Source organism: Gavia stellata, chromosome 4, assembly GCF_030936135.1.
Source record: "Gavia stellata isolate bGavSte3 chromosome 4, bGavSte3.hap2, whole genome shotgun sequence".
In the NCBI taxonomy this organism is placed as follows: domain Eukaryota; kingdom Metazoa; phylum Chordata; class Aves; order Gaviiformes; family Gaviidae; genus Gavia; species Gavia stellata.
In genome coordinates, this window is record NC_082597.1 from 9,701,706 (window position 1) to 9,717,441 (window position 15,736).

At 39.8% G+C, this 15,736-nt stretch overlaps 1 protein-coding gene across 1 annotated transcript in view; it reads left to right on the forward strand.

The window, feature by feature from the left end:
* The window catches only part of SEMA3D (semaphorin 3D), a 99,115-nt gene that overhangs the window by 46,015 nt on the left and 37,364 nt on the right, over positions 1-15,736 (forward strand). Inside the window, exons 7-8 of the mRNA XM_009814468.2 lie at positions 1,097-1,239; positions 15,596-15,710. Of these exons, the coding sequence (XP_009812770.1) occupies positions 1,097-1,239; positions 15,596-15,710 (258 nt within the window). The remainder of the gene's footprint in view (positions 1-1,096; positions 1,240-15,595; positions 15,711-15,736) is intronic.

The following is a 15,736-nucleotide window of genomic DNA, read 5'->3' on the forward strand; positions in this document are numbered from 1 at the left end:
GCAGATTGGGGACCGTCTTAAAAATCACTTCCCCTAGTATCTGGTTCACTCATGCAAGACAGTGTTGTTGCCTGCCCTGCTGCAGTCAGGGACCCCTGGAATTAGTTTTATTTCTGATTTTAGTGCAAAAATTTAATGGAAAAAAAACCCAAATCCAAAACAAAACCAAAAAACCACAACTGGTGAGAAGGTAGAGCAGGACAAGATCATGGATGAGTGAGCTGAGGAAGACAGTGAAGAATATATATTAAATTATTGGCCCAATAAGCATGCCTATAAGATGCAGGCAGGCACATCCAAACTTGCTTTGGAAGACATCAGAAGTAATATAACGGCTCAGCATGTCAAGGCAAAGCATGCTGTAGCATTTCTTGCAAAAAACAGATTTAAATAACCCAAACAAATCATTACGTTGATATAGCTAATCTGTTTTCACGCACAACAAGGAACTATGTCCTTAAGACTGACGGGTCAGTTGTGGAGTTTGGTGTGCTAACTTGGGAATCCCGGCATGGCACTGTATTGGATTTGGTAGGTATAGTCAGTAAGATTGTTATAGCACAGATATGTAGGAAACTTTTAACTTGGGAAAGCTGTATTTATATTGAATTTTTAATCCCGTAGATCCATAAAGGTTCTTTCATTCCTTTGCAAGCTAGCTCTAGTAAACAGTAGTGTATTTCTGTACTCATAACTGCTGCAAGGTGTAATTAAATTAATTTAAATTATACCATGTGATTTCAGAAAATCTGCTTAGCTTGGTATTGGTGGCAAGAGCAGTAAGGCAGATTTCTGTAGGCAATGTTTTGTACTGAGAGTTATCCTATTTCAAACAGATTATGATAGCCAGTGCTGCATATTTATGCAGGTGGCAGTAAGATATATACACAAAACCATCACACTAAGAGTAAATACTTCAGAATCTATGGTGGTTTTCGCTCGGAGTTAGTAAGAAACTTGCCAGTACATGTCTATATAGTGATATTTTTATTTCATGGAAAGATGCAACATCAATGCAGATATTGAAGCAGAAATTCAGTAGCAAGTATTAAGACTTTTCTTCAGATTTTTAAAACCTTTTTTTGGGAACTTCTAGGAGCAAAATTCATTGGAACTTTTCCCATCCCGGACACTTACAACCCAGATGATGACAAAATCTACTTCTTTTTCCGAGAAATATCACAAGATAGTGGCACGTCTGACAAGACAATCCTTTCCCGAGTTGGGAGAGTTTGTAAGGTGAGGACTCTATCTTTTTATTTTATTTAAAGAAAAAAAAAAGAGAAAAAAACATTTTGTTTGTTTCTGTGAGAAATCTGTTTTCCCCATCAGATCAGAAGGAAATAGTGTTGTTACCCAATGAGCCATGGTAGTAGTTTTTCTGATTATAGAATACTAATGCTGTCTGAAATTTACTTGTCTGACAAATAGACTTGATATTGACTGCGTACCTCTTTTTAAAAAGCTAATATGCTTATAAATTGTAATCCTGTGTCTAAATGATAATGTATTGACCTTCAGATATGCAACAGTGACCTGCTTTCTTTCATAAGCTTTCAGCAAGGATTGACTTGTCGAAGTGTACACAATGGCAAGGTATTTGGGTTTTTGTGGAAAGTGCCCACTGAACGGAGGGATATACAAACCCTCAGTACATCATTCCTGGGCATTACTGAGGGCTGGCGTCAGTCATTTTTTTCTGCACATTCCTAATAATCAGTTGGAGTGAGAGGAGGCTGAAAATGTATATAGTTTCTGAGCTACACCCACATCTGCCCGGAGGTTTCCTCCCCTGGGAAGAAGTGCAGTCCTTGACCTGTTGACCAGGAGGAACCAGGCCCTGGGTCTGCTGCAGTGTAAAAAGTTTCATTTGATTGGTGCCTGACCTTCTTGGAATGATTACTGCCTTCACTTTTGCTTTCATTATGCTTGGTTATGCCCCTTATGAAAGATTTCTGCCCCTGAGGTATTATTCATAATGCAGACTCAGATTTTCATGAGCTGCACTCTTTTTGAAGATGCATCTCTGTCAAGGGCAGAAGCCTCCTCAAGTGGTAATGAGAAGATAAACGAATTCCTGCACATGAAGACAGCAGTCAGTGTAAAGTTTGCTGTTTAATACCTGCTGGTTTTGCTAAGGCCTTCTTCCCACTACAGCAGAAGGGTCTGTTGGCTTGTGTGTCAGATATACTGTCTATCCACTCCTTTGTCCCATAATAGCATAGGAACAGAAGCAGTAAGTATAAGGCTCCCATCCTGTCCTTAGGTCGTCAGTGAATCCAGGTACCCAGGAATCACTGGTAAAAGTCAGGAAAATGGGACTTTAAAGTTGTCTTCATATTAATAAATATAAGCTTTGAACAAATGTTTCTCTCGTGATGAACTAGATATCAGCAATACCATCACAGCGATCGTTGTAGCTACACAAGTAGGTCCATTTCTGTGATATTTTGTTCAGAGGCTTTCATTTGATTGCATTTTCTGAGCAATGTGACTCTGCTGGCAGTAAAAATTATCTTCTTAAGAAGCTTGAAATTAGTAGAAAACCAAAAGAGTTTGTGATTTGCAGTAAGATGTGTCTAGGAGAAGAGCACCCATTCAGTTAATGGACACACAGTGAAAAACAAAGAGTGGGCACGTGTGTATGAATATGTAAATCTACAACTGCCCTGCAGTCTAGCAAACTCCTAACTCCAATTGAGATTTCAGTGACCACAGCCATTTCACACTTCTGTCCTTGACCTAAAATGTTAAGAAAACAAAAACCATTCATAAATCAGTTCTCTAGTAGGTTTTTAGCCAGACGAAAGAATGGATAATCTTTAGTTGGGTATTTCACAGCAGTGTGATTAATGGCAGAATGGAAATGCAAACATATATGATTTGCTGCTAGACATGGCATTTGCTGATTATGAGAAAGCACTTAATGCATTAGGAGAAATTGGTAGACAACATTTTCAAGCCAAGGCACATCAGAGATTATAGTAAACTAAGATATATTAGCTAGAGATCTCCAGCATGATTTACCTAGAGAAAAAAGGAGATAAGATATCGTAATAAAAGCAAATGTATCGTAAGGAAATCCTAATGACCATGCGTAATCGTACCTCAAATGAGACTTTATTTGTAGAGTAATCATGTTAAGGGGAAAAAATGTCTTGAATTTTATTTTTAATAGTCAAACAAGTAAGGTGTTTATTATTGTTAGTTTTGCACTGTCATCTTTATTTACTGAGCATTTCCCAATGGATGCAGAATTCTCTTGAAAATTCAGACTCCTGGTTTTTTGTACATTTGTCTTGATTACCTTACTATGGGTATTTAATATAAATTAAACCATGCAAACAGACTCTTCTGTTTATTGACTAAGATCCTGTGGATCTGTGCTCTGATATGAAACATCTGCTATGCTTAATACTTTCTGATATGGGATCAATGTCTTTGGTTGTAACAGTTGATAACACAACGATTTCTACTTGCACTGTCTTATTAATGTGACCTGTACTGCATAAAGTTAAGCCTTTGCCTTCTTTCCCCAGCAAGCAGGGAGCAACAGTGGATGGGAGAAGCCCAGCAACTTTTGAAAACATTTGCTTGGTGTAAACCCAGGTTTTTTATACTAGAACTCAGTTGCTCTCTACCTCACTCTGCCTTAGGGCTCCTGTACATTAATGCCAGAGACACATGCTGAAATTAGAATAAGCTTTGTTTTTAATGAGGTTAGTCACTGCAGCCTATTCTTTGGCTATTTTTCAATGGCTCAACAATATGGTCTCTCACTGATCCCCCCCCTTAGGGAAAATCTTCTCTGGAAAGCATTCCCTTCTCCCAGCTACTTTCAGACCCAGAAGATTACAATACTCTTGCTGGCAACTCTTCTCCCCGAGTCAAACAGCTGTCACTTGTCCTGTTCATAAGACCATACTTACCATCTTGAAGCATGCCTTGTAATAACGCAGCCACTGTAGCACTAAATAGCACTAATTTAGATTTACGTCATCTGCATTCTGTATATCGCTAGGGGATATCAGTATGAATTGGGAGGAAGTGCTTTCAACAGTCGCTTTCAGAACCAGTTGTGTAATTTATCATGGCAAACGGCATTTCCTATTTTTGGTTTGAGGGAGGCAGAAAAAGTATCAGTGGCTTATCCGTAATACCTGATACTACTTATGGTAGGCTCCTACTTACATAAAGTGTAATCTGTTGGGTTATTTGCTTTCTTTTCAAGTAAGGTCATAAGTCAAAAGAAAAAATACTATTAAAGATTAGCCAGCAATGTTTATTTGTTTTTTAAAACAATACAGATACACATATATGTATATTACATGATCATACAAACCTTAACTTCTTAAGAGCATGGACCCACATATTTCTATTTCTAGAAACACAGACATAAGCTTTTAAAGCTACATTGTCTTCAAGCCCACACTGCTGAACCAGTTTGTATCAGCTAAAGACAGGACACAGTCATTACACACTGAACCAGACTGAAAAAAAATTGCAGCATCCATGCACTGTGTCCTCTGCAGTCAAGTAATAAGTCAGCTACATTTTTGTATACATATCCACCACAAAATGATCACGGAATTGTAATTTCATTTAAGGACAACCTCACATATGCACAAATATAGCCCTAGAAAAGACCTAGGTTTCCCTCCAGTTTTCCTCACTCAAATATAGTGAGAAATGAAAACCCTAACTTACAGGAGTCCACAGAAAGGTTTGGAGAGGGAAGAAGGTTGTTGGGGTTTTGTTAGTTTGTTTTCTGTATAGAAACACAATTTTTCATAGTTACAACCTCATTCTATTGGAATGGAGTGGAAATTAGCCTAAGCAGCAGTCTCTCTCTGCTGCAGTATGAAAATCCTGTTTATTATTACAGCGGTTTGCATTTGCTGTGTTACAAGCTTCTTTTTAACGGTTTTGGTGATGTATTGCAAAAGTTACGGTGTGCAGTCTTAGAGACTGATTTCCGAGACCTCAACTGCCAAGAAATCAGACCTCGACCCCTGATGCTTTCCCATATTTCCCAAAGCGTTCAGTATCCAGAGGCGGCCTTTGCTCTAGTGGGAACAAGTGAGCTCTTTGTCTGGTTTTTTGGTATGCCATTCCACCCTCATATATACCATGCTGTACCTGGGGACGAGAACACAGCAATTAGGCACAGCCCTCTTGGTTAAACTGTACTTTCTAAACACACTGGAATGTAATCATTTTAAGAGCTCCTGAGTTGAGAGCGCAGGACACACCCTGCATTCCACCTTTGGGTAATGTGATTTATTTCCAAAGTCATGAACATGAGCAGAGTTCAAGGCTATGACCTTGCCTCCCGTCTGGTGTTTTAAGGCAATTTGTATTCCCGGAATGGCAGGAGGGAGCTATTCCTCTGTGACTCCAAGTCCAGGGTCTCCGGTGGGCTCTGCCATGGGGCTGCTTGTGTGTAAAAGTTAGGAGGTGTTTTTCTTGTCCTGGAAATAGTCTAGCCATGCCTTTACTGTGACTAGGGATAACTGGGTCATTAACATTCTTTTTATTTCTATATTGTGTAATGCATCACTGTGTAGATAATTGATCTATCTCCAAAACCATTTGAGTTGTCCGCATAGCGTAATGCTTTACCGTTCAGCTGTATTAGCTTGGGTCCCGGAAGCGAAATAGCCATGTTAACATGTTCTCAGCAGGGCTAATTAGCCTGGGCTCAGAGCCACGCTCGTGCAGCTACCCTGCTTCCAGTTCTGGAGGCAACTCATTCCAGACGAGATGTAACTTACTGCGTATTACATGCTTACATACTTTCTTTGTCACCATAATATTGCCTAGCCACAATGCTAACCATGGGTAATGGGGTTTTTTGTTGGTGTGTTTTTTTTTTTATTTCTCAATGATAATGATTAAAACCGCTTTGAAAATGTCATCCCTAGAAAAACTTTAGTCCTCATTTGCCTGTTGAGCATCTTTGCAGCAGTGGCTCTATCAGCAGCCAACTCCTCTTGGAGTTCCAAATTTGATATTTGAATATTATGTGCCATTTGAAAGTTTTCAAATTATGTAGAAAAGCAGATGCTCATCAAGATGATTTCATTTTAAGGGCTGATGTGTTGGAGACAGGCCAGTTCCATATAGTGTCAGCTTCTAACTGTGATGAATTAAGAGATATAACATCAGGCTTTGTCAGGTCTTTTGGTCCAACTTTCCTTATTGGCAAGGGTACAGGCATGAGTATAGGAAGTTTTGTATATTTTTGTCCCTCATGGGTGTGTTTCAACAATGTAGTTGGTGGGGTTTTTTAAGGGGGGAAATCATGATTTGCAGATGAAGCACAAATATGTAAGTTATGCTTATATATAAAGAGGTGTGACTGAATTTTACTGAGCCTCAGGGAAAATGAAAAAGAAATTGCAGTGTCAAGATAGAGCTTTAAAAACTGGATTATGGAAATGCAGCTGCACAACCTCTGAAGCAAACTCTGGAAATCATCCTAGTTGCCAGAGAGACTTATTGCAGAAGACACTGTCGGTAACCCACTGGCTTGGAAGTGGGAAGACTGCAGAGTTAATTGGAGTGGAGTTCCAATGTCTCATCCAAAGTCCCTGACTTCAGAGTGCTTTGATTCAGATGTTCAAATATCTCTAAGAGTAGCAAATAATGACTTTGTGATTTTGGAAATTTTCTGATGTGATAAAATTATCTTTCTGGGTTTTTTCCTATCAGTACATTTAATATGAAAATGCACCATGGTTTACAGTTCAGGCTTTGCTGTTGTTGATTGCGTATATTGATGTAAATGCAGATGTTTCAGGATGCTAAATCCAAAAGGACTCTGTAAGATGTTGACATACCTTTGGTTTTTGGTCTCATGCTTTTCCAGCTCTCAACCTGTGGCTGTCAATACTGTGGTCACACTGTCCCACACTAGTGATTTTAGGCACTTGTACGTATCCAAGCTGGGAAAGTAATTATCAGGCATTCACTTCAATCAATAAAGGCAGATGGCTATTTCTTAGAGGAAGAGTCCTTCCATCTTCAGCCCAAATCACTCTTTGAAGGACATATTTTCCACTGACTATAAAGGAAACTTTGCCCTACTGGGTCCCTGGAATATGAAATTCAAGGCATTCTTATTTAAGAATGTGAAATTCTGAATGGCAAATTCAGGCCTATTTGTTCAGAAAGAAACTAGCCTATCCCAGTGCTGCATGTCACACTGCTTCAGTTTCACAATGCTCTCAATGCATTCAAACCGTATAAATTCTGATCTCGTATTTGACATTAATTGCATGATCCATCTAGTCACTTGACTTGCCTGTAGCTTCATGGTCAAGAATGCTACATTTCCTAACCTGAAGGTTTTGTTCTTTGGGGTTTTTCCTCTGTCTTTTTATATCCTTTTTATGTATTTATATCATAGGATTTATATTAAGTATATATGAAAGTTTAGATGAGAGACAGGTAAAGGCAAGTCAAACACACTGGAATAAACCATGAACAGATTATACTCAAAATTTAAGGTAGATTTTCCTGAGAATTCCTTAACATACTTTATTAGTTCAGCCATCACCCTTTGCTCACTTCAAATTTCCATTGAAGTTGGAGTGAACAGCCTAATGATGGATGTAGTAGTGTACATCTACTTGGTGGCAGCCTTTGAACAGTTTTGGGGAATGTCCTCAATACTAGCAAACCTGTTGGAGGTAATCGTGGCAGGATGGCTGAACGGCCTTGTGGTAAAATGGTGCATAATTTTATTATTCCATTTGTCCCAGACCACATTCAAACTTGCTGTTGTCATCTGCCTGTCTTTACCTGAGCCTGTTAGTTTCTGGCTTTTTTTTTTTTTTTCGTGGTATGCTTAGTAACAGTCCAGAATTTTTCTTTGCTGTATAGTTAGATTTTCCAGTTTGGATCCCATCCAAAGATAATTCAGTAGAAACCTCTGGGTGTGATGTTTAAATACTTTCTAAAATAAAAATCATCATTTTCCATAGTGAACAAAACAGTTATGCATGCTTAATGTGAGTACATTGCCATTCTGAATGAAATAACTACAAATCCGCTGGAGGAGCTGGAACTCGTTGTTAAAACGCTGTTTCTCTCCCTCATAGTTCAGACAGAGGGTTTTTCCACTGTAGGTGTGCCCTACAGTCTTGTAGTTTTTGCTATGGTTGCAATAAAGACCCTCTTTCCCATTGTCTTAATGCCTAGAAATATGTGAATGCCCAGAGTGACATCCTTACCCATAGGTCTCATGTCAGCTTTCCAATGAGACTGGGTCATCTTGCCATACATTCAGCTACTTGAGCTTCATTCTGGTTTCATGCCAAAGGCTTCCCTGGTTCAGTCCTCCTGGGCATTTACTAATTTCAGCCAAGGAAGCCAAAAGCAGGCTTGGCACTAGCCACGGCACTCCTGCATGGTGATGTCTATAGGTATGTGTGCCCTTCTTGCCTAATCCTGCTGTCTAGGCAAGGGCATGGGTTGAGATAAATGTTTAGCTTTTCTTTTTGTTTTTTTGAGATCTATATTTGACCCTGGTTGCAATCAACTTTGGACATGCACATCTCTGAATGAATGATTTGATCCACAGCCTATAATCTTAGTCTGTAGGAGATACTATTTAACCGCTCCAATTCTTTTTGCAACAAGCAGTGTGGTTTACACTAAGGGAATGAAGCCAGCCAGTACAGAGCAGTGGCACGTTAGGAGATCAGTAAATATACTGCACTAATGATGAGGGCCCTTAAGTCTTAGTGCCTGACGTGATGTCTCTGTCTCAGGACGGGGAAAATAAGCAAGGAGCCAGGACCTTGGAAATCAGGAGGGCCGAGTTTATTCCAGGCTTTCTTGTTGAGGTGATGTGCAAATCTGTGCAGTTCTTATCAGGGGTCTGTGCATGTTTGCACCTTTATTTCTGTTGTCTAATTATGTGTAAATGCTACGGCAGTGGTAGAGACCTTGCAAGGCACAGTCCACAGGCCGAAGAATTGCATCATTCTGCCACGCTAGCCTTGATAAGGGACATCGCTGTGAGTAAGTATGTGGTACATGAAGCTGAGTCCCACTCAGATCCTCACCTTTGGATCAGCTAGTTCAAGCAGCAGAAGTACTATACACTAGCAGCATCTGCAGCATCCAGAGGGGTTGGTGCCGTCTTACATGAAGCAATGCAATAATGAGAAGCTTTCCCTGTGAAAGGTTCTGTAATCTCATAGAACAGCAGAATTACTAAACAGAGTCACTGCTCTCGCTGTCAGATGGTGAGTGCAGCCACAGAGATGAACAGACTTTCCCAAGTTTACTCAAGGTAGCCATAGCAGAGCACTCAAAGCTCTAAAATTGCATGTGCCTCCTTTCTCTTGCTTGTATAGCAAGTGTATTTTTAGCCTCTCTCAAGTCACACTTCATGTGTTACTTGATGTTTTTAGATCTAACCCATAGCCTGCTGAAATCATGGGAGGAATCTTTCATCTGATATCAGTATGGTTTGGACAGGAAATTTTGAACCTGAATTCCTGAAGGAGGAAATCTTCCTTTCCCATGTTAAGTCAGTACCTAACAGAGTTGGGTAGGGCCAGAATACGCAAAGTAAAATGAAATAATTAAAAAAGAGCTATGAATTTGAAAACAGAAGCCCAAAGAAGATGTTGGCTGCTTCTCCGTTTATAAAGTCTGCTAGAAGGGGTTTTTTTCCATAAGGTAAGGCTTTGCTGCAGGGGATGCTGTTTGTTTCTGGTCGCTTTGTAACGTAGCTAGGCTTCACACAAGAGAAGGGCTCCAGGGCCTTTTGCAGTTTCAGCACTTTTCCCCTCTGTTCTCCAGCATTTTCTTTTATTCAGGGCAGGAATTCACTTTGCATGGTCCTTCTGCACATCTTGCCACTGGCTCTAATTAATAACCTGCTTCTAGAAATTCCACTCATTGTCTTCTTTTTTTTTTTTTTATTTAAGAGGCTGTTCAGGATAATTACTGTCTTTAAAGTTTTATGAATCACAGTGTTTGACATCTTTGATGTTGATTGATTTTCAGAAAGCTGCACTTTTTGTTCTAATGTTCAATTTGTCACTGTTACTTACAAACAAATAAGGATTTAAAACCCCAAAGATGCAGATGTTCTTTAGCTTTGTTGCCATCTGTTTCCCTGCCTACTGGATTCCAAGGCTAACATCTGTGCATTTTAATGAAGCTACATTTATATAATGTATAAGATACAACAGAATAGAAAATAAATGCAACAGAAAGTCTTTAATACAAGTTGATTTTTAAATCACTTGTTCATAAAGCAATATTTTTTCTGATGGTTTTTGTTTTCATTATAAAGTTATCTTTAACTAGAGGGTTTGAAAAACCTGTTGTTTTGCTCAGTTATACATAAAATACAGATCAGAAAAAGGAGATTTCCATGGAATTCTCCCAAGAAAGGCGTATGATATGACTTTAATTTACTTCACAAATTTTATGTTGTGGCATTTAAACAGCATTCTTCTTGGATGCCAGAAAGCCATACACTTACCTGTGCTCACTGAAGTTGTGCATCAGATTTTTGAATTCTTAATGTGGTTTGGTAGAAACCCAATTTCTCACTCCAACAAATTATTTTTTAGAACCAGCTCATTGAAAAGGGTTGAAATTTTAGGATTTCTGTAGAATAAAAGTCTGTCAGGTTTATTAAAATCATATTGGATCACTTCCCCTTTTATCTAGATAATTTATGTGTTTAAATCTTTGTGATATTTTTTGGTAATATTCCTCAACAGGTGACAGATTGAACTGCCCACCTTCTAGTTGGCAATTATCTAAATCTCTATCTCAGGCAAACACAAGTAACCAAAATTTTACAAGCACTTCTTTCTGTTAAAAAGAAGGTATTTCAGGCGGAAGTGTTGGTATCTGTTACAGCTTGTGAGATTACAAAGCAGTAAGTGCTAATTAAACCTTTATTTATATTCAAAAAGAAATATGCAGTCCTGAGTGCCTTCATCTGTACTGTAACAAAGTTTATAGTAAACACTGCTAATCCAGTGTGCTTAGAAGTGATATTTTGAAAGATAAGATTTCAGATACTCGTGGCTGCTCGTCTGTTACAAGTAGATTAGCCATATTTTTGGAACGAAAGGCTTGCTCATGCTGCCTTCCCCTCTCTCAGCACTTCAATTTATCTTGTCTTCTTGTCTCATCTCTCCAAAATATCTAATGCTCTTTGTCTTCAGTACCAGTATCTCTTGTCCAAAATAATTTCAGTGCATCCACTTTACCACACACTTCCAGCAGGGTTGAGGTAAATCCTTGCTTGGTGTAAATCAGTCCAGTGGTTTTAGGGTTCTGTAACTTTGTGTTGAATCTTTATTTCTGTTCACCTGCTCACTGACTGGCCTTTGCCTTGGTGATTTTCTCTCTTCCATCCGTTTTTTCTAATCCACTGACTACCCAGCCTGTACATCTTACTATATTAACGTCATGCTCTACATCCAGCTCACTGCATTTGAGCACGTCAGTGATCCATTGCAGACTGATATTATTAAATAATCTTTTCCACAGAAGACACTGTCTTCTTTCCATAGGAACCTAGTCTCAAAAAGATTTTGGGCCAATATGTCCTTTGTCCAGCCTCTCAAAGGCCAGGAATCATGAACTATGATGGTCCAAGGAATCTGCAACAAAGTAGGCAGATATGATGCAAAGCTAATGAGTTCATGCCAACATGGTCTGAAGGAAAGGAGAATAATCACATGTTCTCCAGCACCTGAAGCCTCAAGACGTATCAAAGACTGACCTAATATGCACCGAAAAATAGTGTAGGAAGGAAAGGGTGCATTTTCTTAAAAAAATGGAGATTTCCAGAGCTTTGTAAGACAACTACTACTTGAGAGTCCAGGAGCAAAGATATGCCTATCCTATTAATAGTTTTTGACCCTCCTTGGCCTGAGCTGAGCTTATTCCACCTGCTGATAAAATTGCCATGGCCTTTGTTAATTCCTGCACTTTCTCAGTCAGTGAATCCTGGGCACATATTAGGAAAGCAAAGACACTGTATTATTCAGAGATGGCATAAAAAATTGAAGAGTACCATATTGTACTCTGTAACAAGTGGTGTTCCCCAGGGGTCAGTACTGGGTCCAGTCCTGTTCAATATATTCATTAATGACCTGGATGAAGGGATAGAGTGTGCCCTCAGCAAGTTTGCTGATGACACCAAACTGGGAGGAGTGACGGACACACTGGAAGGCTGCGCTGCCTTTCAGCGTGACCTGGACAGGCTGGAGAGTTGGGCAGCGAGGAACCTTATGAAATTCAACAAAGGCAAGTGTAGGGTACTGCACCTGGGGCAGAATAACCCCATGCATCAGTACAGGTTAGGGGCTGACCTGCTGGAGAGCAGCTCTGTGGAAAGGGACCTGGGAGTCCTGCTGGCCAACAGGATGACCATGAGGCAGCAATGTGCCCTTGGGGCCAAGAAGGCCAATGGCATCCTGGGGTGCATCAAGAAGAGTGTGGCTAGCAGGTCGAGGGAGGTTATCCTCCCCCTCTACTCTGCCCTGGTGAGGCCGCATCTGGAGTAGTGTGTCCAGTTCTGGGCTCCCCGGTTCAAGAAGGACAGGGAGCTGCTGGAGACGGTACAGAAAAGGGCTACAGAGATGATTAGGGAACTGGAACATCTTATGAGGAGAGACTGAGGGACTTGGGTCTTTTTAGTCTGGAGAAGAGAAGACTGAGGGGGCATCTTACCAATGCTTATAAATACTTAAGGGATGGGTGCCAGGAGGATGGGGCCAGTGTTTTTTCAGTGGTGCCCAGTGACAGGACAAGAGGTAATGGGCACAAACTTGGTCATAGGAAGTTCCATCTAAACATGAGGAGGAACTTCTTTACTTTGAGGGTGGCGGAGCACTGGAACAGGCTGCCCAGAGAGGTTGTGGAGTCTCCTTCTCTGGAGATATTCAAAACTCACCTGGATGCATTCCTGTGCAACCTACTCTGGCAGGAGGGTTGGACTAGATGATCTCCAGAGGTCCCTTCCAACCCCTATCATTCTGTGATTCTGTGATTCTGTGATATGGCTGCTAATCAAAAAAACCCCCAAAAAAACCCAAAAAACCCAAATGAAAACATCCTCCTAATAAAATGTACATTTTGTTTCATTCAGCCATGGCAGTAGGAAGAAGCATGTTGGAGGATATGTCAGCATATTATATCTGCAACTGTCTAAATCAATAAAAGGTCTTTTCAGTCTCTCCATTTCTGCACCATAAATTTGTCACTCTTTGGCTTCAGAATGACTTGGTAGATCATGGAGTGCTGGCTGGTCATTGAATTCCCCTTGCTCCTTTATAAACTGTACAGTGTTATTGGCAACTTTTGGGTATGTAAGGCACACCTAGTGAATGTCAGTTCTAATGTCTCTTAAATTCGAGTAACATGGTTAACATCGTGGCCTAGCTTGAGAATGAGGAAATATGGATACATCTTAAATCCAGTGGAATCTTATACTTTAAAGCACATAGCACTTGCTAAGAGTGCTTCCTTTGAGCACAGTATTTGATTCACACTACACTTTAGGAACTCAGTGGAACTACTGACATATATAAAATAAGCGTTTGCGAAAATGCTGTGTTGGATCATGACTTAAGGGTGGTAAAACACAAGTACATATTTTCCCATCTCTTGCAGAAGGTGAACGCCTGCAATGACAGGAGCAGGAGCTAGACGAGGGTGATTTTTCCATTTCAGCCCCATCACATCTTGCTTCGTCCCCATTTTCTGATCCTAGTCAGGCAGTTAGAGACATCTCATCCTGTGATGCTGCACTGCATCCACCAGAAATCAAAGTGGAAGCCCTGCAACGTGAGAATTGCTTAGCTAATCCGAATTGCCAGAGGAAGGAAAAGCTTAACGCTTCTTGCTTCTTAAGATTCTTTGTTGCATCTCTGTAATTGTTTGGGTTTAATTACACCACTAAGTTTGTCTGCCATGCCTTTGAACAGAACACACACATGCAGAGCTTCTTTTTCCTATTGGCTTCAGGCTGCTAATTTTGACACCTTTGTAATAAATCTGTTGGCTAGATGCAAAGCTTCAGTCTTGGCAGGACCTCAGGAAATCAAGAGAGGAGGTAGCAATTCTTGTAAGAACAGGAGTTGCAAAAGCGACAGATTAACAGGAATTATTTCCAACTGAGCTAACCTATTTAAAAGTAGCAAGTACATGAAAAGGGAAAACGGTTAGAGTGCATTACCAGAGAAGTGTTACCCCTTGTGAAGTGAATTTCAGCACTTAAAACCATCTTTCTGAATGCCTGTAATATTTATGATACAGCCCTGAAGGGCCAAATACAATCTTTGGAAATACCATGTAATTTCCACCACGCAGTGTTTCCTACTGGCTGGTTCTATACCTTCAGAGTTGCAAAGCCAATTAACAAAAAAGTGATTTCTCCTGATGAATCCAGAGGGGATGAATATTTATGACCACATTTGTGGTGCTTAAATTTACAGCACAGATCCTCTAAGCTTCAGAGTTTGTAAATGAAAAGAAGTAGGCACCTTCATGGGGTAATTCAGAACCTATAGCTGGGAGACTACTGTTGGTGATAACATTTCTCTTAGGTCTCTGAATTCTTGGTTCCTGCTGGAATATCATTGCCCTTAGAGTTTTCAGTATGAAAAGAACTGGGGCCTAAATAACATTGCTGAACCTAAATAGATCCGTTATTTGTGGCCAAAGTGGACAGATAAATGTCATTCATTAGATTTTTCATGTACTCAATGGAAGGAGGTAAACTCCTAAGCAAACTCCTGGTTCCAGCTTCTTAAAATTTTAAATTTTCTTCTAAGATCCCCTCTCCCTACACCATTCTACTGATCCAAGTCAGTAGAAGGACACCTACCCTTCAGAAGGGCAATTCAAATTTCAAGTAACTATAGATTTTTTTCATTCTCCAGTGACTACAGGAAATTTGGGCAAGCATGCTCATAACTTGGAAACCCATAGTAAAATAAATGAAAAAAAAATCCCTTTTGTGGAGGATTGACTAATATTTCCACAACAATGATTATTAAAATAATATGACTGGTTTTCCCTGGAATGCGTAACTCCCTGTGCTATGTACACAAAACAAGCAGCGCAGTATTTACATTGCAAGAACTGCTGATGAATATAGTTTTTCTTTTTTGAGAAATCTATCCAAAATGTTCTGTATTATTATTGGGTTTGTAAAGAATTCTTGAAGAACAACTGACTGCAAAAATTTGCATCTTAGGGAACAAGAAATAGCATGATATAGACAATGTTTTCACAGCATTCCAGCTGTAGAGCTGGTGAGAGAACTTTGCAAACAGATTTGGGTATAATTAGGAAATTTGAGTTGCCCACTGTCTGAGCTGAGAAGTGTCTATTGGAGCTACTTATAAAAAGGCTGTCCTACACTGTTTTTGCAGGAAAAAAAAATAATGAAAAGAAGACTTTGTCGTTCTTGTGGTAAGATCACACTGTGGAATCAGACGGAAAAAGCACAGTTAATACTGTGCTACCATCAAATATCTTATGTTAAAACTGTTCTTTTTTGTTTAATATTTAAGTCTTTTAATTTTATTTTTATTAGAATGATATGGGAGGTCAAAGGAGCCTGATAAACAAGTGGACCACTTTTCTGAAAGCCAGGCTTGTGTGTTCGATACCTGGTCCTGAAGGAGCAGACACACATTTTGATGAGCTGCGTAAGTTGATTTATCTTTAACGGTGT